General features: G+C 42.6%; 1 protein-coding gene across 1 annotated transcript in view; it reads right to left on the reverse strand.

Moving 5' to 3' along the window:
• The window catches only part of mafb (MAF bZIP transcription factor b), a 49,736-nt gene that overhangs the window by 25,280 nt on the left and 4,456 nt on the right, over nucleotides 1–20,000 (reverse strand). The window contains exon 2 of the mRNA XM_019857089.1: nucleotides 16,034–16,103. Coding sequence (XP_019712648.1) covers nucleotides 16,076–16,103 — 28 coding nt within the window. The 3' untranslated portion in view covers nucleotides 16,034–16,075. The remainder of the gene's footprint in view (nucleotides 1–16,033; nucleotides 16,104–20,000) is intronic.

Consider the following 20,000-nt stretch of genomic DNA (forward strand, 5'->3'; position numbering starts at 1 on the left):
CCCATCACTACCCAAGCCCAAAGCTTGACATGCACTGAATAGACTGTCACAGGTGTTATATAGTGTCTCCATAAAGGCTGCCATCAAACTGTTACTACCTCTTCAGGCTCGGTCCACTGCACCAACATCACAAACAAATCTCAGCGCCGCATTTTAAAGTGTGCGCACACGTGATGTAGTGCGCACACGCGGCTGTGGTTACCCCCCCCCTGATATCAGCGTACACCGGGTTACCTTGTGTGTGTCCCGCTCGGCTGCACTCACCTCCCCTTTCTTCCCTGCTTGCTCAAAGCCTTGTCGGAAGTTTAGGTTTAAAAATCAATGGTATTTGGTTGCACTTGACTGTAAAATAATATATTTTAAAGCAAGAGTATGCGAAAAAGAAATCTTAAGAAAGCAGTGATTCTCAAAGTGTGGCGTGATATGTCTTGTGGTGACCAAAAGTACAGTATAAGTGCATGAATAAGTACCGTTCAATTGTATTTTACTTTTAATTTGAATATATTTGCATTTGCTCCTTGTGTTTTTATTAAATTTTTATGTGTAACAGATTTTAATTGACTCATTCTACAGCTTTTTTTTGTTTAATATCCTATATTTTGAAGTGTGTGTGCATAATGTTACTGTGTCTTACAATAAAATATAATTTATTTAGGAATAACATCACTTCTGTCTGTGTATGTAGCATGTCAAACTTTTTCTGTGTAACTTTAGCAGCACGTAGCAACAAAATTATAAAAACACATTTTAAAGCCACTCAACGAAATAATTGATCCAATGGTAATGACTTATGGTGATGGTGCAGTTTAAAAAGCATCTCTTTCAATCATCTTTTTAGCGGTATCTAAACGTAGTGGACCAGGCGCGACACCCCTCACAGCTTCATCTTAATCTGGAATCACATCCAAAATAAAACGAATCCAATTTCATTTATAAGAACCACAGTCGGATCTGGGAAGAGAAAACAGTCATTCCTGACTTGTGCTTCAAGAGCAGAGGAAACGATTTGATGTTTAATTTGATGTTTCCCCATCATCGAGACATTTGAAAGAGGCACTTTTAGGGTGAACAAAGCAGATCTCGACCTGCTGCCTGAAAGAGGGCCCCTCACGTATCGGAATGACAATCGATTTGCCCGTTATTTCCTGCTTCCTGTGCACTAATTGAAATAAAGTGTTTCCACCTGCATCATCTATCAATAGTGCAGATGCGCGCTGCATATAGTGCCGCTGGCGTCGGCGGCAGTTCGGTGAGCACCACACAATGTTTGGAGTTCATGAAGTTGATTCCGATAAAAACGGATCGTAAGAAGTCTGTCACCGCCGCCGAAAGAGATTTGCGTCAAGTCCGTTTCTCTACAGATAGGTATGCAAGAGGGTCTCGCCCAGCTTGTTTGTGAAATTTAGGTTTGTAAACCACAGTAATTACTAATAGATGATGGCAGAGTCACGTCGCTTTGAATTTGAGACCAGCACAGCTTTTGAGTCGAAGTTAAAGATTAGGAAGTGAATCTCAATTTGTTAATTCATTTATTAGGGCATGCGTGTCACCCGCTTTATGATAATTTAGTCTTGGCGGAGGTCCACGCCCTACTGAGTGCCACTGTATTTGAAATTTGAAGTTGTCAACACAATTTTTGATGCTCTCAGTCAATGTAGGTGGCGTTTCATACTTTGCCCACTCCTAATTTAGCTGATTATTGAACTGAAGTCTCACCGTAAATCAAGCGGGATGATGGTTTGACCAGAATATTTCACAGGCACTCCTTGCATCTTTGGTTTCCTCATGAAGAATCTTCATATTACCTTCACTGCGACAGTTTGCTACAAATCTCATTGAAGGATTAAAACAAACAGGCTTAGCGTTGGAGATGTGGAAGTGGAAGAGAAACTCACATACATGCACGCACCTGCTGTTATCATGGCTGTTGTTGCGCTCGCATTGGGTTTAATTAATTTGTTTTGATACTCAAGACAAATCCTTTTCAGAAGCTGCTGTGGTAATTAAACAATTACGCTACATTTAATAACCACACGGAGATAATGAAACAATTAGAGAGAAACAAGCTGTTTACAGACTGAAGCGGCGCTTTGAACTGGCGAGCATGTTTTTAATTGTCTTTCAGCGGCTTTCCGACTTCAATGAGCAGGCTCATCGGCAGAAAACTCATCACCACTTGCAAGTCAAACACCCTTCAAAGGAGAATCACAAACCTATGAATTATTACTTGGGGAAGGGGTGGGGGTGGGGGGGGGGATATGAAAATAAGCGTTGGGCGATGCTGCGATTCTGTAACACAAACATTCACATGTGCCTTTTTCACCCCCATTTTTTCGCTCTGTGGTGGTGTTATCACAGGGTCCAATTAGCAGGCCTTGGCTTTCTGCTCAGGCATGTGCCAGGGGACCTATAGGAGGCCTGCAGGGCTGCAAGAGGCCTCAGGGAAGCAGGAGAATTATCACACTTTTCATCTCTCCGTCTCTAGCGCATCCTCCCTCTGCTCTCATTTTCTTCGTCTTCACACAAAGGACCGTCTTAAATTGTGCGTGGCAAATCGCACAGGTAAGGCGGCAAATAGGCCAACAAATGTACCGTGGGTATCAAAAGTCTACACACCCTTGTTCAAAAGCCAGTCCTCTTTGTGATGCAGAAAAATAGCAGCAAAACAAGTCACTTCAAAATCTTTTTTACACCATGAAGGTGACCTATAACCTGTAGAACAATTTCATCCATCCATTTTCTGATCCATGTATTCTCACAAGGGTGCTGGAGCCCATCCCAGCTGTCGTGGGGCCGTAGACGGGGTACACCCGGAACCGGTCGCCAGCCAATCACAGGGCACACGTAGACGAACAACCATCCGCGCTCACATTCACACCAAGGGACAATTTAGATTCCATTAACCTGCCATGCATGTTTTTGGACCATGTGAGGAAACCCACGCAGGCACGTGGAGAACATGCAAACACCATACAAGGAGGCTGGAGCTGGAATTGAACCCTGCACCTCTGCACTGTCTATTTATAGTTAGCCAGGACAGGCCACAGTATGTGAGGAAGACAAACACAGCAACTTCGATAAGCTGGTCTGTTACACTTCATGTGAAGTATCCTCTTGAAAAAGTGCACGTTGACAAAATGGGACGTCATCCACGCTTGTGCACAAAAATACACCAACCAGAGAGGTGTGTGTACATCGGTTTGCATGACGTGGGCAGCGGCGAGTGGAGGCAGCAGATAAGATAAGTGCTCTTTATTTCTGACAAAGTCGTTTAGTCGTGGACCAAAGAAGCAGGAGGAGAGAGTTATAGTTATGGAGCTGTCGGAGCTTTGTTGAATGAAATGTCGGGAGGAAAAACAAAGGTGGAGAGAGAAAAGAAAGAGCGTACGTGACCTTCAAGTGGGTGTAATGCAAAGATTAGACAGGGAGTAGGACTACATTCAAAACAAATCAGACAACAGAAAACAAAATCGATGTATGAGTAGGGAAAATTAGGATGGAAAAAAATAACGTCACTCATCGTCCGTATAAGAGGAACAAGGTCCTGCCGACTGCTGTCAGGCTATTGACCTGAAAACCTGGACTCACCCCGACTCACCCATTTTTACTATGCTTATATTTATATTTTATAATTTATATTGATTTATATTCTTTTTGTTCTTCTACTTCTCCCTTTCATAATTTTGCTGCTGTAAATTGGGAATTTCTCCATTGTGAGACAAATAAAGGTTTTCTTATCTTATCTTTCTTACCCTCACACTAAAATGAAACATTGCATGAGGTTAAAATGATTGCCGAAGACATGTTATGAGTGCAAAGGTATATATTTTTCAAACAAATGGTGATATTAAACTCGGGTTATTTCCCTTTTTAAGACTGTTCAAGATTTTTCTTTCAATTTTCCTCGAACCTACAGCATGTGTTAGCACTAACTTGCACAATATACTTTACTATGCACGCACTCCACTCGAAAAGCAGTGCCTTACATCATATATTTGCTTGCACTGAGGTATCAAAGTCATTTCTGCCACCGCCTCCCCTCTCTTCTCCACATGAAGAAAAGTATTTATTTTCATTTATGAAAACCTTTTACCCCTGAGAGTGAAAAATGCCGCGTCTGCAATAATTTGTGCGTGTGTGTATGTGTGTGTGTGCGTGTGTGTGTGTGTGTGTGTGTGTGTGTGTGTGTGTGTGTGTGTGTGTCAAGGGGATGCAGTGCAACGCTGGGGGTTATTATGAAGAGACTGAGATGCGACAGGAGATTCCCCCTAATTTGGGAATTGCGTTTCTCATCTATTTAAATAAACTCTGTGGCACCTCACTAAAAATACGAGGGTACGACACGGGGAAGCAACGGGAGTCACAGACCAAGAGAAAAAAACAAAAAAACAAAACAAAACTGCAGAGGCCAGCAAATCCAAGCACACAAACAAACACATACTCACAAAGGGATATGTAGTAATTAAATTGCAATGATCGCCCTATTTTAGCTTTCACTTTGAAGATGAAAAAATAGCACAAGGGAAAAGAGAGAGCTAATAGAACATGAAAAGATCACGTAATTATTCAAAGGAGAGTGGTTACTGCAGCGCAGGAATGCAAGACAAACAAATGGGAAGAAGGAAAAAAAGAAAAAAGCAGCAATGGGTTAAATGCAAATCAACTTTGATTTGAGAAGCCCTCGTCGCTTTGCCGGTGACCCGTGCTGTGATAAACCGATCACAAGCCGTCACGTCGGCCTCTGACCTGATGACCTTTGACCTCCTCACTGACTAGAGGAACAGAACCTGTACTTGACCTATGGCCAATGTATCACTAATAAGCTGATTCCCCACCCTTACAGGAGCAGTGCCTATGTCAATAAGGGCGTGCGTGCGGGCGCGGGCGTCTCGCGGTGATGTGAGTAGTGTTTGCAGTGCGATGCTGCAGATGTTAAGACCAGATGGTTCGGATGCTAATATTGTCCTGCTTTTTCTGGTGCTTCCATGTATTACTAATTCTCTTTTAAATTAGGCAGTACTGAGGTACGAAAAGGCCGACCCTAAATAGAGGGCAAATCAACATTTTCCACAAAAAATGTAGGTTGCATCTCTTGTCCTAAAAATATTAATTAATTATTTTATTTAAAAAATATATATTTTTTTTAGTATTCAAATATAATAGGTCAATATGTGAATCAGCGGGCGCTGAACTGCAAGCATGCAGGGGTCCACTCTGGTGCATTTTTCTCTACTGACTATTACATGGGTGATAGGTGCACATCCATTTTTCCTTCACGATCTAAAGCGGTTGCTGTGAGTCTTAATAAGGCAGCCGAAATCCAAAAGTGGCTGTGACTTTTTACGAAACAGTGGGGCAGAGTATGCTGTGTTGGTCATTTCGGGTGCAGTGTTCCCCACTATATTGCAGTTCATCGTGCATGTCGACGCTATGTTTCTCTTTTTTTTTCAAGCGACCATTTATTTTGTTGATTTATGACATACTGCAGTGGAACCTCTGTATTCGACATTAATCCATTCCAGAATGTCCGACTAAAACCGAATTGTACAAAATCCAAAGCAATATTCCCCATACGAAATCATGTGTAGCCAATTAATCCATTCCAGAAAGTGGAGTTTGCCTTTAAGATGTTAAAAGTTGCTTTGTATGTACCTCGTTTAATTTGTCAACATTAGATCCCCATTGTGCTGACTGTTGCAGGTGGAAACTTCTCAATGGTTTCCTGTGAGCAGGTGAAACAAAACACTGCCGTCTCGCTCTCTCTCTACCTGTCTTCTTCCTTGGTCATTAAAAGGCTGCACTGATTCACCCCCGCACCCCCCACCACCCTTGCCATGAATCTTTAATCAGCCTTTTTCAAGTGAGTGGGCAGTCTCAGTGGGGCACTGACCTGCAGCAGGGCTGCTGAGACACACTTTCGGATGTAACTTATACCATCACTGCTCTGTGAGCCTCAGCGCCAAATGCCGAAATAAAAAGGGATGGAGCAACATCTCTGACGACGTGCTGACAAAAAATAAAGGATAGTGCAATTAAACTCCTCCACATGCCGAGCCGTGACTGTGTTTACTCTCCTGTTTATAGTCGGAGGAGATCCATCAGCCAAGTGTCTCACTGTATTTTAATACGTTTGCAGGTGCATACATGCACAAGTAGTCATGTCACAATGGCAGTAAAGCACAGCAACTACCCGCATCCTTCTCTTTGTGCATCTGCCTCCACACGCTGGCCCCCCGCACACACAATAACGCAGTGGCTTCGAGTAAATGAACAAATAAAATATCTGTGAAGGACTACAAGCTGTTCATTAATCTTTCCCTTCCTCGGTATCACACACCTCGCTCGTTTCCTCCATCCTCCTCCTCCTCTTCCTGTAAATGAGTGATTTATCAGACTTAATTGCCACTCGGCAGTAGTTCACGTGGTCACGTGACCGCCAAACGACAGTGTGTGATAAATACGGGAAGAAAATTAAAAGCGAAGACTGCTGCACTGCCAGCATCACATCTGGAGGGCACGGGTACGTTTGGGATGTGGAAGAATGAGAGAAATCCATTTCATGGATACAAAAGCAGAAATGATGATGTCAATTTAGGTGTCATAATGGCAAGTGAATCAAAAATATTGTTTGCACAGATCCTACAATCTGGATCTTATTTCAGACACCACACCACACATAAACGTCATGTATAAGCTAACATATGCAAAATGTGTATGTCAACATAAAACGGCTAAAAAAATCCTACGACAAAAACTTCCAAAGTTAAAATCAAATCAAACTAGATCACAAACATTATATTGGAATGATTGTCAAAGTGTGGTAAACGGCCCCCCCCTCTCGTGGTAGGCCAAAATATCATAACCTACAGTTTAGTTGTATTTAACTTTTTTCGGGACAATAAATTTGCATTTAATCTTTGAGAACTGCTTTTAACCTTATTGAGGTCATTATATGATTCAAATTTCAGCCACAATAGAGTTGAATTGAATAATTATTTTTACATTAACTTTTTTCATCCATAGTTGTATTCAAGTTTTAAGTCCAGTATATCTGCATTTAATCTTTTAGAACTCCTACAGTTGTTTAAACTTTTTTTAAATTAAATCCAGTGCCGTACATTTGTTATGTACTGTACACTTCAATTGTGTTGAAGTACTGTACACCACATTTGCATTGACTCAATCTTGCAGAAGTGTTTCTTTTCAACTATTTATTTTTCATTTTTCTATATTTTAGCAGAGTTTTAATATTCAAACTGTGCATAGTGTCACAGTAACTTATAATGTTATTAAATCTAGTTTTTAAGAATGAAACCTCTCTCTCATTTCTGATCAGTATTTTAACCCTTTCAGGGACAGCGGTTACAACAGTGGACAGCCTATCATGTTATCAGGTTACAGGTTATCATTATTGGTGCATGAAAGGGTTACTGTTAATGTTGGTGGTGGTATTTGGATAGCTAAGTTTTTTTTTCTTTTTTACATGGGTCTTGCATGTTGTAAAAATAACCAATGCCCTAATAAAACAATTTGCAATTACAGAACTATAGTGGCTTCCTGTATCACAGATCTCACTTGGCGATATCCATTTTCCACAAGGGTCACAGGCGCAGTGGAGTCTGTCCCAGCTGAATTCAGATAGTAGGAGGCGTACACCCTGCATATCACAGGGCACACATAAACAACGACTCACACTCACAATCACACTTAAAGACAATTTTGAGTGTTCGATCTCACCAACCAAGCATAATTTTGGAATGTGGGAGGAAACAGGAGTACCTGGAGAAAACCCACGCAGGAGCGGGAAGAACACGCAAACGCCACACAGGAAGGCAGGGCCGGATTCGAACCCACGACCTCTGCACTCTGAGGAAGATGTGCTAACCAGTCTACCATCATGGGGCCCTGCTTGGCTATACTCTCGAAGAGGAGACAACTATTAGAAGCATTTCTCAGTATGATTCAAGGCCATTCTGCACCAGTGCACCCCAAAAATCACGTTGTTTTCTGTATTGGATCTCATTAGAGTGTGACCTAATGCATTGGCCGTTGAGCGTAGGTTACGACTGAATAAAGGAGCGTGTGTACAAGCAGGTCGCAGCAAAGTGATTCCAGTCCTTGTGCGCCCCCACTTCTTTATTTATTTGTCGGTATTAGCTCGCTACTTTTCCCCTGCCACTTAAAATTAATGTCATCCGGCGGAAAATAGAGGCCGAAAGCTAAAATTCAGCACTTTCCCAGCAGCCCGGTTATTTATCAAGCTAACAAGGAGGAGATGCATCCCGTTTCGGCCCAGGCTCGGGAAATATGTGCCATTAAAGCTCATTGACGGTGCTTCCAAGTTGGAGTGAGTGGAGTCGGGGGCGGCCAAGATGGTTAAGACGAGACGTGAGAGGAAACGCGCACATTGTGTCCACCCAAAGGCGTCGCCGTGATACATAATCTGCATGTGTGTGTATGAGAAGTGTTGCTGCTGACGGCTATAAAAATAGGATCCTTTAGGGCCTACACAAGACACAGTTTGGCGCCTTGAATAAATCATGTCGCCAGAGTGATCTTAGCGCTCATTTTCTGCTGCGGAAACAAGTCCTGAGGACTGTTATCATTGTCCCGTGTTAACATCTCTGCAGTATGGGGCCAATTGAATTCAATTAGACACAGTCGTGGCAAAAGTACTCACAGTATACAACAAGTGTTTTTTTGACTAACAAAACCCTCTCGCTGAATGCAAAACACCATAAACAGATTAATGAAACCAGCATTGATATTGCAATAATTGTAGACCTTTTCATTAAATACTTCAACACAATCAGTAGCAACACGAGCAGGCATACGTTCTTTATCCTCTGCAAACAACGATTAAGGTTACTGCAGTATAGAAGCAGTATGTCTCCATGTGTTTTATTGCTCCCTGGTGGCCAAGATGCACACTCCAGAATGAGCAGCACTGTTTAATTCTTTACATTCAATTTTATTATAGTATTATTTTATAGTGTTGAGTGATTTTTTTCCCCTTGTTCAAAGCACATCACAAAATGTTTGCGTTTTCTGGGCCAATGGAACAGATTAATTGCATGTCCATTCATTTCAATGGGAAAAGATGATTTGAGAAGGTTATGCATAAGAATGTGAGAGGATGATGATGGAAAGAACTAAAAAAAAATAATAATAATAAATTCAACTTAAGTTGAGTAACGGGAGCTGCTGCGGTGACGCAAGGGGAACAAAGTGTGTGTTTGCCGTGTGAGAAGGAGCAGGAGGACGCTGCGGGCGGGAGGAAGTTCTGCAGGCTGAAAGCCGCGGGCCATACGTGAAGAAAACATGAAATCGCACCGCTTTCCTCACTCAACCACGCTGCCAGCACCCAGTCGCAACCCGAGGACAGCAGTGGCTCAGAGGCACGCATACACACATAACATCTTTACAACTAATCACATTTGAATAAAACAACACAATCGGGGCAAACAAGTGAAAACCTCAGGGAGATGATTGTATATTAACATAAGTTGAAAAGAGGAGCTGATGTTTGGAGGCGGGGCTCCAGGGTGCAGCTTTGAGATGTAGCAGAAAGTAACAGAAGAAGAAAAAAAAACCCCACTTAAAAAAATGATTAAAATCTATACACACAGTTGTTCTGTGTTTGTCGTGTGTATCTTTAAAACTGCTGATGGTTAAATAAATGCCCTGTTTTATGTCGAACGCGAACAAGCACTCAAGTCAGAACAGGCATACTGATGAATAACTTCTGGATGCATTCGTTTTACGAAGGGCTCATTGTATTGGGGTCACTGGCACATTGTAATGATCACTTTTGGTACTTCAGCAATGTGTTTTCACTTTCATCACGGGTCTGTTGAAATGATGACCTCATGTTCTATACTGAAAAATAGTCAAAGCTTGAACGTGATTAAAATGTGGGAAGCGGACATGCAGCATGATGTTCTATTGACATGATTTTGTCATGTTCTAATGACAGTTGTAAGGCTCGGCTGATATGGTGTTCGAATGATGTGACATTCTCATGTTTGAATGATTGTACGAGTTCTAATGACTTGATGTCATGTTCTAATGATGTGATTTTCTGATGTTCCTGTACAATGACATGATCTTCTCAGAACTGAACTGCAGCTGCATAAATGAGAGCGTGAAAAAGGGAAACAAACAACTTGCAGGTGGTGGGACGCAAGCGAGACGGAGTTCTTGGAGGTGTGGCGTTGCTGCGAAACCTCCTGTAACGTGTCCCGTCTGTGACCTCACAGCCCCTGTCAGAGGGAAAGTGCTGAAGCAGGCACGGGTCCTCCCGCACGAGCTCGCTATCATGCGTTTCGTCCCTGACTGCTGCCTTGACCACGTTGTCACATGTAAAACATGTAGAAGGGTTCGCGCACACTGAATGATGATGTACTCCTGTCAGCCGTACACTCATGATAGCCGCTTGTTTCTCAAAAGAACACAATAGCCCCTTTCAGATGGCTCCTCATAGCTGTCTTTTTCTCTGTGCAGCAGTTCTGTGTAAAAGCTACCAATACGGAATGCAAGGATCGAAGTTGACAATTTTCCAGCGTCTGCCTCTTGTCCCCACTTTGGTAAGTTGTGTCCGAAAGGCACAGGTGAATAAAAAGCGGCACGACTGTTCACACGTGTGATGTGCCGTTTTTCTGGAAACTTGGTGTGAAAGGGGTTAAGGTGCTTGGATGTTTGTCTACATATGCTCAATTGAGTATTTTTTTTCACAAGTCGATACTAGCGGCCAGTCCCCCACTCACATGGTCTGTTAACGTTTAAATTATTAGCCAGTCGAAAAAGTGCTTTTGAGCAAATCGAGCAATTCCTAGACTGTCTGAGAAGTGTCGTATAACTCGACCTCTTGACTCCGCGGGAGCATCGTGGCATTGTTGCCTCAAGTTTGAAAGACTGGATGTTTTTTTTTGCAAGAAAAAAATGAGTGGGAATTAGTTAGCATGATTGTTGATATATTTTAATATGACTGTTTTGATTTAAAAAAAATTTATTTAAATTGCACGCTGTAACGCCTTGGTGCAGAAGGAACTGGTCAGCCACAAAGGTACGTTTTTGTGCAGAAAAATTTCAATTTTTTTATCTATTTCTTTTTTGCATCATTCATGGCTCTAGGACCTCCTTCGAAAAAGGAAGATGATGTAACCACGGTCATTAGCTTTTGTTACAGGAAGTTTGAAAGTCTTTTCAATTGTTGCAGGCTCGGCACTAGAGCAGACTTTCATGTTTTCAGAACATTGAAATCAATGAGTACAAAAAAAAATTGCCATTTTTAGTGATTTATATGAGTGATTGAACATGATGCACAACAGTATATGGTATAAAACCAACTTCAAGGATGCCATGTTTGGTAACTCGAGCAAGATTTTATATTTCCTAAAAAGTAGTTGTTTTGGAGATGCGGGTATTTATATCCGTAAAATGTATCCACCTATCACATTTTTCATAGCACTTGGCGTGTTCCACAGGGCACATATTTTATCGATGACAAAAAGCAGTCACACTGTCGAGTCTTCAATGTGCTACTTGCGTCTTCAGGCGCCACACATTTTCAGAATGACGGAGCATTTTGTGTTGATCTGGAAAAAGCGTGGAGTATTCTTCCTGCTGCATGGTAAACTTAGCTCATGCTGATGGTGTAATTTCCGCTGTCCGGCCTCTCAGCTGCACTGTAAAACCTGATGTGTCCACTGTGTGCGTTTGTGTGCGTTTGTGTGTGCGCACGCATTGGAGGTTAGAGCCAGAGTTGTATTACAGTGCTGCTGATGAGTCGCCCGGCTGCGAGGCTGATACCTCCGCAGCATCCAGCACATTGACCAGGCTTTTAAATAAAGCCTTCGATCTACAGCAGCACAGAAGGTCATCGCCTGCCTCTGGTTACCCTCCCTGTCTGTCTGTCCATCTCCCACCTCCTGTCCGCCCCACGTGTCCGCATTCCAATCAGACTGACCCGAGTCCTCCCATACTAAGCGTGTCCGTCTGATCGTTCCACTCAAATAGCAGAACATGCTGGGTCGTTTAGTGCGTTTAGTAGAAATCATTTATAAGCAAAGGGCAGATACTCGCATGTGTCTGAAAGACTCTCTTAAACGATTATCTTGTTGCGTTGGGTATGTTAGGAGTGACGGTCAGGGCCAACAATCGTCAACTTTAAACTTACACAATATTTTTCCTGGCAAATCCTTGACCGGGAGAGACGCGTCCCAGTCATTGGCCCAAATTTGAGAATTTTTTTGTTAAAAGATCTTTGGATGTCTCTGAATGATTATGCTGAGCATTTATCCACTGGTGTGATACGTGTTACGAGTGACTTCCTGATCTGCTCGTAAAAGGCCAACAATCGTCAGTGATAAACCTGTTCAACATTTTCAATGGTAAATTCTAAAGTGTAATACCAACAGTTCATGCTGACAGTTTTCACTCCCTCACAATCAAAATTAATTGTAAACAGCTGCATAAATGAGAGCGTGAAAAAGGGAAACAAACAACTTGCAGGTGGTGGGACGCAAGCGAGACGGAGTTCTTGGAGGCGTGGCGTTGCTGCGAAACCTCCTGTAACGTGTCCCGTCTGTGACCTCACAGCCCCTGTCAGAGGGAAAGTGCTGAAGCAGGCACGGGTCCTCCCGCACGAGCTCGCTATCATGCGTTTCGTCCCTGACTGCTGCCTTGACCACGTTGTCACATGTAAAACATGTAGAAGGGTTCGCGCACACTGAATGATGATGTACTCCTGTCAGCCGTACACTCATGATAGCCGCTTGTTTCTCAAAAGAACACAATAGCCCCTTTCAGATGGCTCCTCATAGCTGTCTTTTTCTCTGTGCAGCAGTTCTGTGTAAAAGCTACCAATACGGAATGCAAGGATCGAAGTTGACAATTTTCCAGCGTCTGCCTCTTGTCCCCACTTTGGTAAGTTGTGTCCGAAAGGCACAGGTGAATAAAAAGCGGCACGACTGTTCACACGTGTGATGTGCCGTTTTTCTGGAAACTTGGTGTGAAAGGGGTTACGGTGCTTGGATGTTTGTCTACATATGCTGAATTGAGTATTTTTTTTCACAAGTCGATACTAGCGGTGAGTCCCCCACTCACATGGTCTGTTCACGTTTAAATTATTAGCCAGTCGAAAAACTGCTTTTGAGCAAATCGAGCAATTCCTAGACTGTCTGAGAAGTGTCGTATAACTCGACCTCTTGACTCCGCGGGAGCATCGTGGCATTGTTGCCTAAAGTTTGAAAGACTGGATGTTTTTTTTTTTTTGCAAGAAAAAAATGAGTGGGAATTAGTTTGCATGATTGTTGATATATTTTAATATGCCCATTTTGATTTAAAAAATTAATTTAAATTGCACGCTGTAACACCTTGGTACAGAGCGAACTGGTCAGCCACAAAGGTACGTTTTTGTGCAGAAAAATTTCAATTTTTTTATCTATTTCTTTTTTGCATCATTCATGGCTCTAGGACCTCCTTCGAAAAAGGAATGATGTAACCACGGTCATTAGCTTTTGTTACAGGAAGTTTGAAAGTCTTTTCAATTGTTGCAGGCTCGGCACTAGAGCAGACTTTCATGTTTTCAGAACATTGAAATCAATGAGTACAAAAAAAAATTGCCATTTTTAGTGATTTATATGAGTGATTGAACATGATGCACAACAGTATATGGTATAAAACCAACTTCAAGGATGCCATGTTTGGTAACTCGAGCAAGATTTTATATTTCCTAAAAAGTAGTTGTTTTGGAGATGCGGGTATTTATATCCGTAAAATGTATCCACCTATCACATTTTTCATAGCACTTGGCGTGTTCCACAGGGCACATATTTTATCGATGACAAAAATCAGTCACACCGTCGAGTCTTCAATGTGCTACTTGCGTCTTCAGGCGCCACACATTTTCAGAATGACGGAGCATTTTGTGTTGATCTGGAAAAAGCGTGGAGTATTCTTCCTGCTGCATGGTAAACTTAGCTCATGCTGATGGTGTAATTTCCGCTGTCCGGCCTCTCAGCTGCACTGTAAAACCTGATGTGTCCACTGTGTGCGTTTGTGTGCGTTTGTGTGTGCGCACGCATTGGAGGTTAGAGCCAGAGTTGTATTACAGTGCTGCTGATGAGTCGCCCGGCTGCGAGGCTGATACCTCCGCAGCATCCAGCACATTGACCAGGCTTTTAAATAAAGCCTTCGATCTACAGCAGCACAGAAGGTCATCGCCTGCCTCTGGTTACCCTCCCTGTCTGTCTGTCCATCTCCCACCTCCTGTCCGCCCCACGTGTCCGCATTCCAATCAGACTGACCCGAGTCCTCCCATACTAAGCGTGTCCGTCTGATCGTTCCACTCAAATAGCAGAACATGCTGGGTCGTTTAGTGCGTTTAGTAGAAATCATTTATAAGCAAAGGGCAGATACTCGCATGTGTCTGAAAGACTCTCTTAAACGATTATCTTGTTGCGTTGGGTATGTTAGGAGTGACGGTCAGGGCCAACAATCGTCAACTTTAAACTTACACAATATTTTTCCTGGCAAATCCTTGACCGGGAGAGACGCGTCCCAGTCATTGGCCCAAATTTGAGAATTTTTTTGTTAAAAGATCTTTGGATGTCTCTGAATGATTATGCTGAGCATTTATCCACTGGTGTGATACGTGTTACGAGTGACTTCCTGATCTGCTCGTAAAAGGCCAACAATCGTCAGTGATAAACCTGTTCAACATTTTCAATGGTAAATTCTAAAGTGTAATACCAACAGTTCATGCTGACAGTTTTCACTCCCTCACAATCAAAATTAATTGTAAATGTTGCATATGCCTGTTCAATATTTATGCCGGCAAATCCATAAACACAGTCGGGCCAAAGTTGAGCATTTTTACTCCCTTCCGACAAAGTCAGCAAAGGCCTGATTCTTGGATGTCTCTGAAAGACTATCCAGTGTGGTGTTAAAAGTTATTTTTCCTCCTCCCTGGTCTGCTCTGAAAACGGTCGGGCCCAACAATCGCAAATGTTAAACCTGTTCAATATGTATGATGGCACTTACATTACGGTGAACACAAAAGGGACGCACAGCAGCAATTAGGTGTTCGTATAACATGTCTCACAAGTGACTCACCACAGCAGAAATGACAAGGAGAGGAGTTACCAGATGAGCAAACAGTTGGTGTAGCTTCTTCTTGTTCTTCTTCTTTGCATTTTTGGGCAGTCTGGATGCCCTGTGGCACTGTGCTACCTCTCACAGGTCAATTTTGGTATTACATCACACATGATTATCTGTATCTGAGGTGCGTTGGTTATTTCGAAACACCAAATATGTATTGAGATTTTTCTTCGTCATATGTGCGATCCCTCACGTTTTAAAAGTCAGTTCAGATTTTATTTTTTTAAATCTGTATTTTTATGCCTGTGTATCTCAACCCCTCCCATCTGCTGTGTCAGTCAAATATGAACTATAAATAAAGTCAAAATTACATGCGCAGCGTCTGGCTCCTCGGAGGGAGGAGAGTCGGGTGAAGGAGGTTCACAGGGTCAGCACATGAAGTGAAAGGTTTTTGGCCTTATCCCCCATGAGCGCGCCGTGTGTCAGAGCCCCTCCTGTCAATCAAGCGCTTCTTGTCAGAGAGCGAAGAGAGAGAGAGAGGAAGGAGTGCGGTCGCCCACTGAGCTAAATATCAACTGCCAAATGCATCTAATCATAAAAGGCTCCTCGGGGAGCCGGCTGTCAAAAATCTGCATGGAAATAAATCGGTACACGCAAGCGCTTTGTCCACAAAAAAGATCTCGTCTGACAGTTCATCATTTTAACACAGATTTATTTCACTAAGTTGTCCCGTTTGAATTATTTCTGAACCTTCGGAGGCTCACGGGAGGAGAAGGAATGCTTTTCCAATTGACAACAGTCAAGATAAATTATGATTTGGGGTTTAAATTGTTCCTCGGCACATACCATGATGGGAAAAAAAAACTAATCATAAAAACACCTTATTGAGAGAGGTTTCATTGAAAGTATTTGTTCAAAAGATGCAGGTTACCTCTAACTGAGGGTGACGGGACGTTGAAGTCCAAATTCTCTATCACAGATGGAGGAATTTTCTTGATGTCCTGAAATGTAGAAGAGATTGGGAATTTGTTTTAAAAGCAAAGAAAGACAAAAAGTGACTTTGCCGGAAGCCACAAGTCAGATTTCTGATGTAATATTTGGAATACATATTTTGTTTGACTTGCGGTACAAACCAGAACCGTGCCGAGAATTACATTTCATTTTTCAAGTCAGTCTGTTTTGTTACATATTCTTTGGTTTGTTCCTTAAAAGTGCCTTTAACAACTTACAAAAAAGCAACACACTGTACGTGGCATGTATAAATGTAAACATGATCGAAGGGAAAACAAAAAAAAAACCCACAAGATTTCTGTAGATTGAACATCAGCATTAAGAAACAAGCGTCATCAAAACAGTACAAAAAAATGTTCAACCATAAATCTTCTTTCTCAAAAAATAATACTTGGCCGCACTCCGTGAAGGAGAACCGAGGTGCGGAGTGACAAAGCAGATTATGCCGCCTCTCTCCATCCAGCTGCGACGAACAATGACAGCCATTCACGTCCTGATAATCCCACTCGGGTCAAATGGACTCTGCCCCTTTCGGCTGCACTGGAGCTCCCAGTAGCTGAGGTGCCACGTCGTGAAGTAAAACAACGGTCAATATGTGACTGGATTGAAGCCAGTAAGATTTCACAAGAATTTACTAGAACGTTGGATTAAAAGTAAATGCTTTAATCACGACAAAATGAACCATTTCGGTGGACTAATTTGAAAGTGTTTTTTTTTTTGGTTTATCTTGACCATGACGCAGATCGGCGAAATCAAGTTAACACAGCAGTAATAGTCACACCCGTGTTCGCCTAATAGGACAATTGATGTCATTTTTAATTTCCCATCATAATATCAATTAAAAAAAATAATAACATGCAAGATAATAAGTGTGATTTTTTTTCTTTATGTTGCTGTAATCTGAAAAGTTTGAATAGAAATGACTAGTATTGACGAACTTTAGGCTAACAGTATGTAAAAGCAACAAGAAAAAGGACAAACAAAAACAATGAGCAGCATTGAGGGGGATTAACAGATTGACATATTTAATCTAAAGAGATTAGAAGATTAAAATGTTGCTCGCTGGTATATGCCGAGTTAAATAGGGTTGAATTACGCCGGACATTCCAACAATGACTGGAAATGGGAAATATAATATTTTTGATGGTGAGTCATAATGATACAATTGATGGAATTAAAAATGTCTAAAAAATGAAATGGAAATGTGCTACTGATTTAGTCACACAAAAAATAAAAATGAGGAAAAAAATTTTGAGGACACATGACCACCATCGTTGTGGCACGTGTTGCTGAGAATTCTTGTTTCCTTCAAATTGCGTTTTTTTTTAATTATTGCTAGTTGCTGTGGTGTTCATGTTGATAATAAACTCCCCGTGTGAAAATCAAGTCGATCTGCAAACTGACAAGCTGAGTTGTACCGTTTTGCATGATTTTCGATTCAACTCCCATGAGACCATGTTGCACTGAAACACTTGCCTTTCTTCCACATATGCACCTGCTTTGCATACGTGGGTTTCTTCCAACACGCACATACGCACGCGTGGATTGATAGGTAGGGCGCTGGGGCCCACGTGCTACATGGCAGCAGCGTGTGGGGTCAAGGCCCTTCTCAGGTGCAAATGAAAAGGAGATAGAGGGAGGGAGTGTTTGGAAGCCTGCACAACATCACGGGCGGGTCACCTTGCCTTGCTTTTGAGATCAATGTCTGTTTGACTGGCAGAGACACACACAAAGCGGGTGAATCATCTCTCTCTCTCTCTCTCTCTCTCTCTCTCTCTCTCTCTCTCTCTCTCTCTCTCTCTCTCTCTCTTTCTCTCTCTCGCTTCATTGAGATGCAGCTACAAACGCGCAAGACTCTGGCTGGCCTCCAGCGCCGCAACGGCACGCGTTCACGCGACGCGCCACCTCCTCCTTCCTTCGTGTTCACTGCATGCGGTCCAAAACACACAGTGGACTCTGTGGCCTGCAAATCAACGCACTGTTGAAAGCGTCAACGGAGACGTCACGCGACATTAAATCCTAATTAGTTGAATATTCCCCTTTCAGACACACGCGCAGCATCAAGCAGTGAATATATGCATATAGTTTTCGGCGGGAAAAAAAAAGGTTTTTGCCATATTTGTTAATACAATCATTATAAATTGACATTAATGTATCACCAGTGGGGGAAAGAAAGATCTGCCTTCTCTGGAGCCTCTAATTCGATTTACAAGAAAGCACCACACCTGAGAAAAACAACCAATTTAGTGACAGAAGGCAAAACTTACAAAGTGTCCACCACACTGCAGTCGTGGGCACACTCATCATGAGCTGATCTGTTCTGTTGTTACACCAGAAATGCATCTTATTCGTCATACACTAAATGTTTGAAATGTATTGACACCTTGTAAGTCTCACTTCCTGTCCCCGATTGGTTGTTTTTCTTGGGCACGGTGGATTCCTCTTTACCAAACTACCCTCACAAAATGGTCACCAGAGATGGCTGATTTTTGTTGGCGAATACATTAAACCGTCAAACATAAAAACACTCACAGGCCACATGACAGAGATTTCCATTGCCTATCGGCCAAAAACAGGAACTGTATCGAAAGAGTCTGACTTTACAAACATAATAATGCTGAATTTTGGACGGAGGTGCATTGTAAGAGGTTGGGATTTCGGTCATAGTTAGCACTAGTACACAGTAGTACGAAACCATATTCAGGGCTGTCTCAGCAGGCTGCACAAGAGTCAAAACAGCAGTAAATTTCCCAATATGATGCAGTGCAGCTGCAGCCCACTGCAAACTACAACTCCAAAAATAAAGTCTCACAGTGGATCTCAATGAAAATGGAGCAGAAGCGTTACGGTTGGAAAGACAAACTCCGCTCTCGTATTGGATCGCACTGCAAAATGAAGACCTCACAAAACCGAGATTTTTTTTCCATACTGCTTTTGTCCTGCACCTTGCAGGTGGCCTTCATGTTGGGGCTGGTGATCAATGGATTGGATTCAGACCATCACAAGAGCTCTGCCCACCACGCATGCACGCACGCACGCACACGCGCACGTCTCTCGAAGACGACGGGACAAGTTGAATTATTCGTGTTTCAAATAAATGGCACATAACCCAGGACGAGACAGTCCGCTGCTCCAGGTGCATGTGACAGACGTGCCGCGCCACGCCATGCCGCGCCACGCCATGCCGCGCCACACCGCGGCATGAATGCAAGTCATTTAAATCACATCGAATGGAAATGTTTATTGTGCCGAGTGATACAGATGCAGATCAGGTGCAGAGGTGTCTGCTGTTCTTTCCAAGAGCTTGAACAAAATGTAGTGTTGCAAATTGAGGAGGAGAGGATGATTCACTGCGGTAATGTAAAACTCTTTCCGCTATAGATGATAACAACAACAGGCTGGCTTTTTTCCATCTTTGACATTTATTCCACACGATTTTTGAGCTGACGCAACCAAAGTACAGAACAAACGCTACAATGCCAAGATCAAATGACATATTCCCATAGATTTAATGTACTTAGCATCTACTCGACCTCCACTGCACAAGGTCAAATAAAAGACACAGACGGGTGGTCAGCGAGCACTCCGGCAAATGGACGGCGGCGCATCCTTTCTTTGCTGTTAATTTCGAGGCATAAAAGTGAGCTAACGCCGTCATGATTCACATGTCAATACTGATACATTTCAAAGCGATTTCCCATAGTTGACCTGAAAAGTGCACCAGCCCAATACGGTGACAGGGGACAACTACATTATCTTTAATAACTTAATCACAGGGTGGACTGCAAAGTGAGCGACGAGTCAATACGGGGCGAGGAGGAGAATAGAATCGCTCTTCATTTTGAGGGGAATAATAATGCGGCCATATGTGCGATGTGTGTCTTGGC

The sequence above is a fragment of the Hippocampus comes genome, unplaced genomic scaffold, assembly GCF_001891065.2.
Source record: "Hippocampus comes isolate QL1 unplaced genomic scaffold, H_comes_QL1_v1.1 scaffold186, whole genome shotgun sequence".
Taxonomy (NCBI): Eukaryota; Metazoa; Chordata; class Actinopteri; order Syngnathiformes; family Syngnathidae; genus Hippocampus; species Hippocampus comes.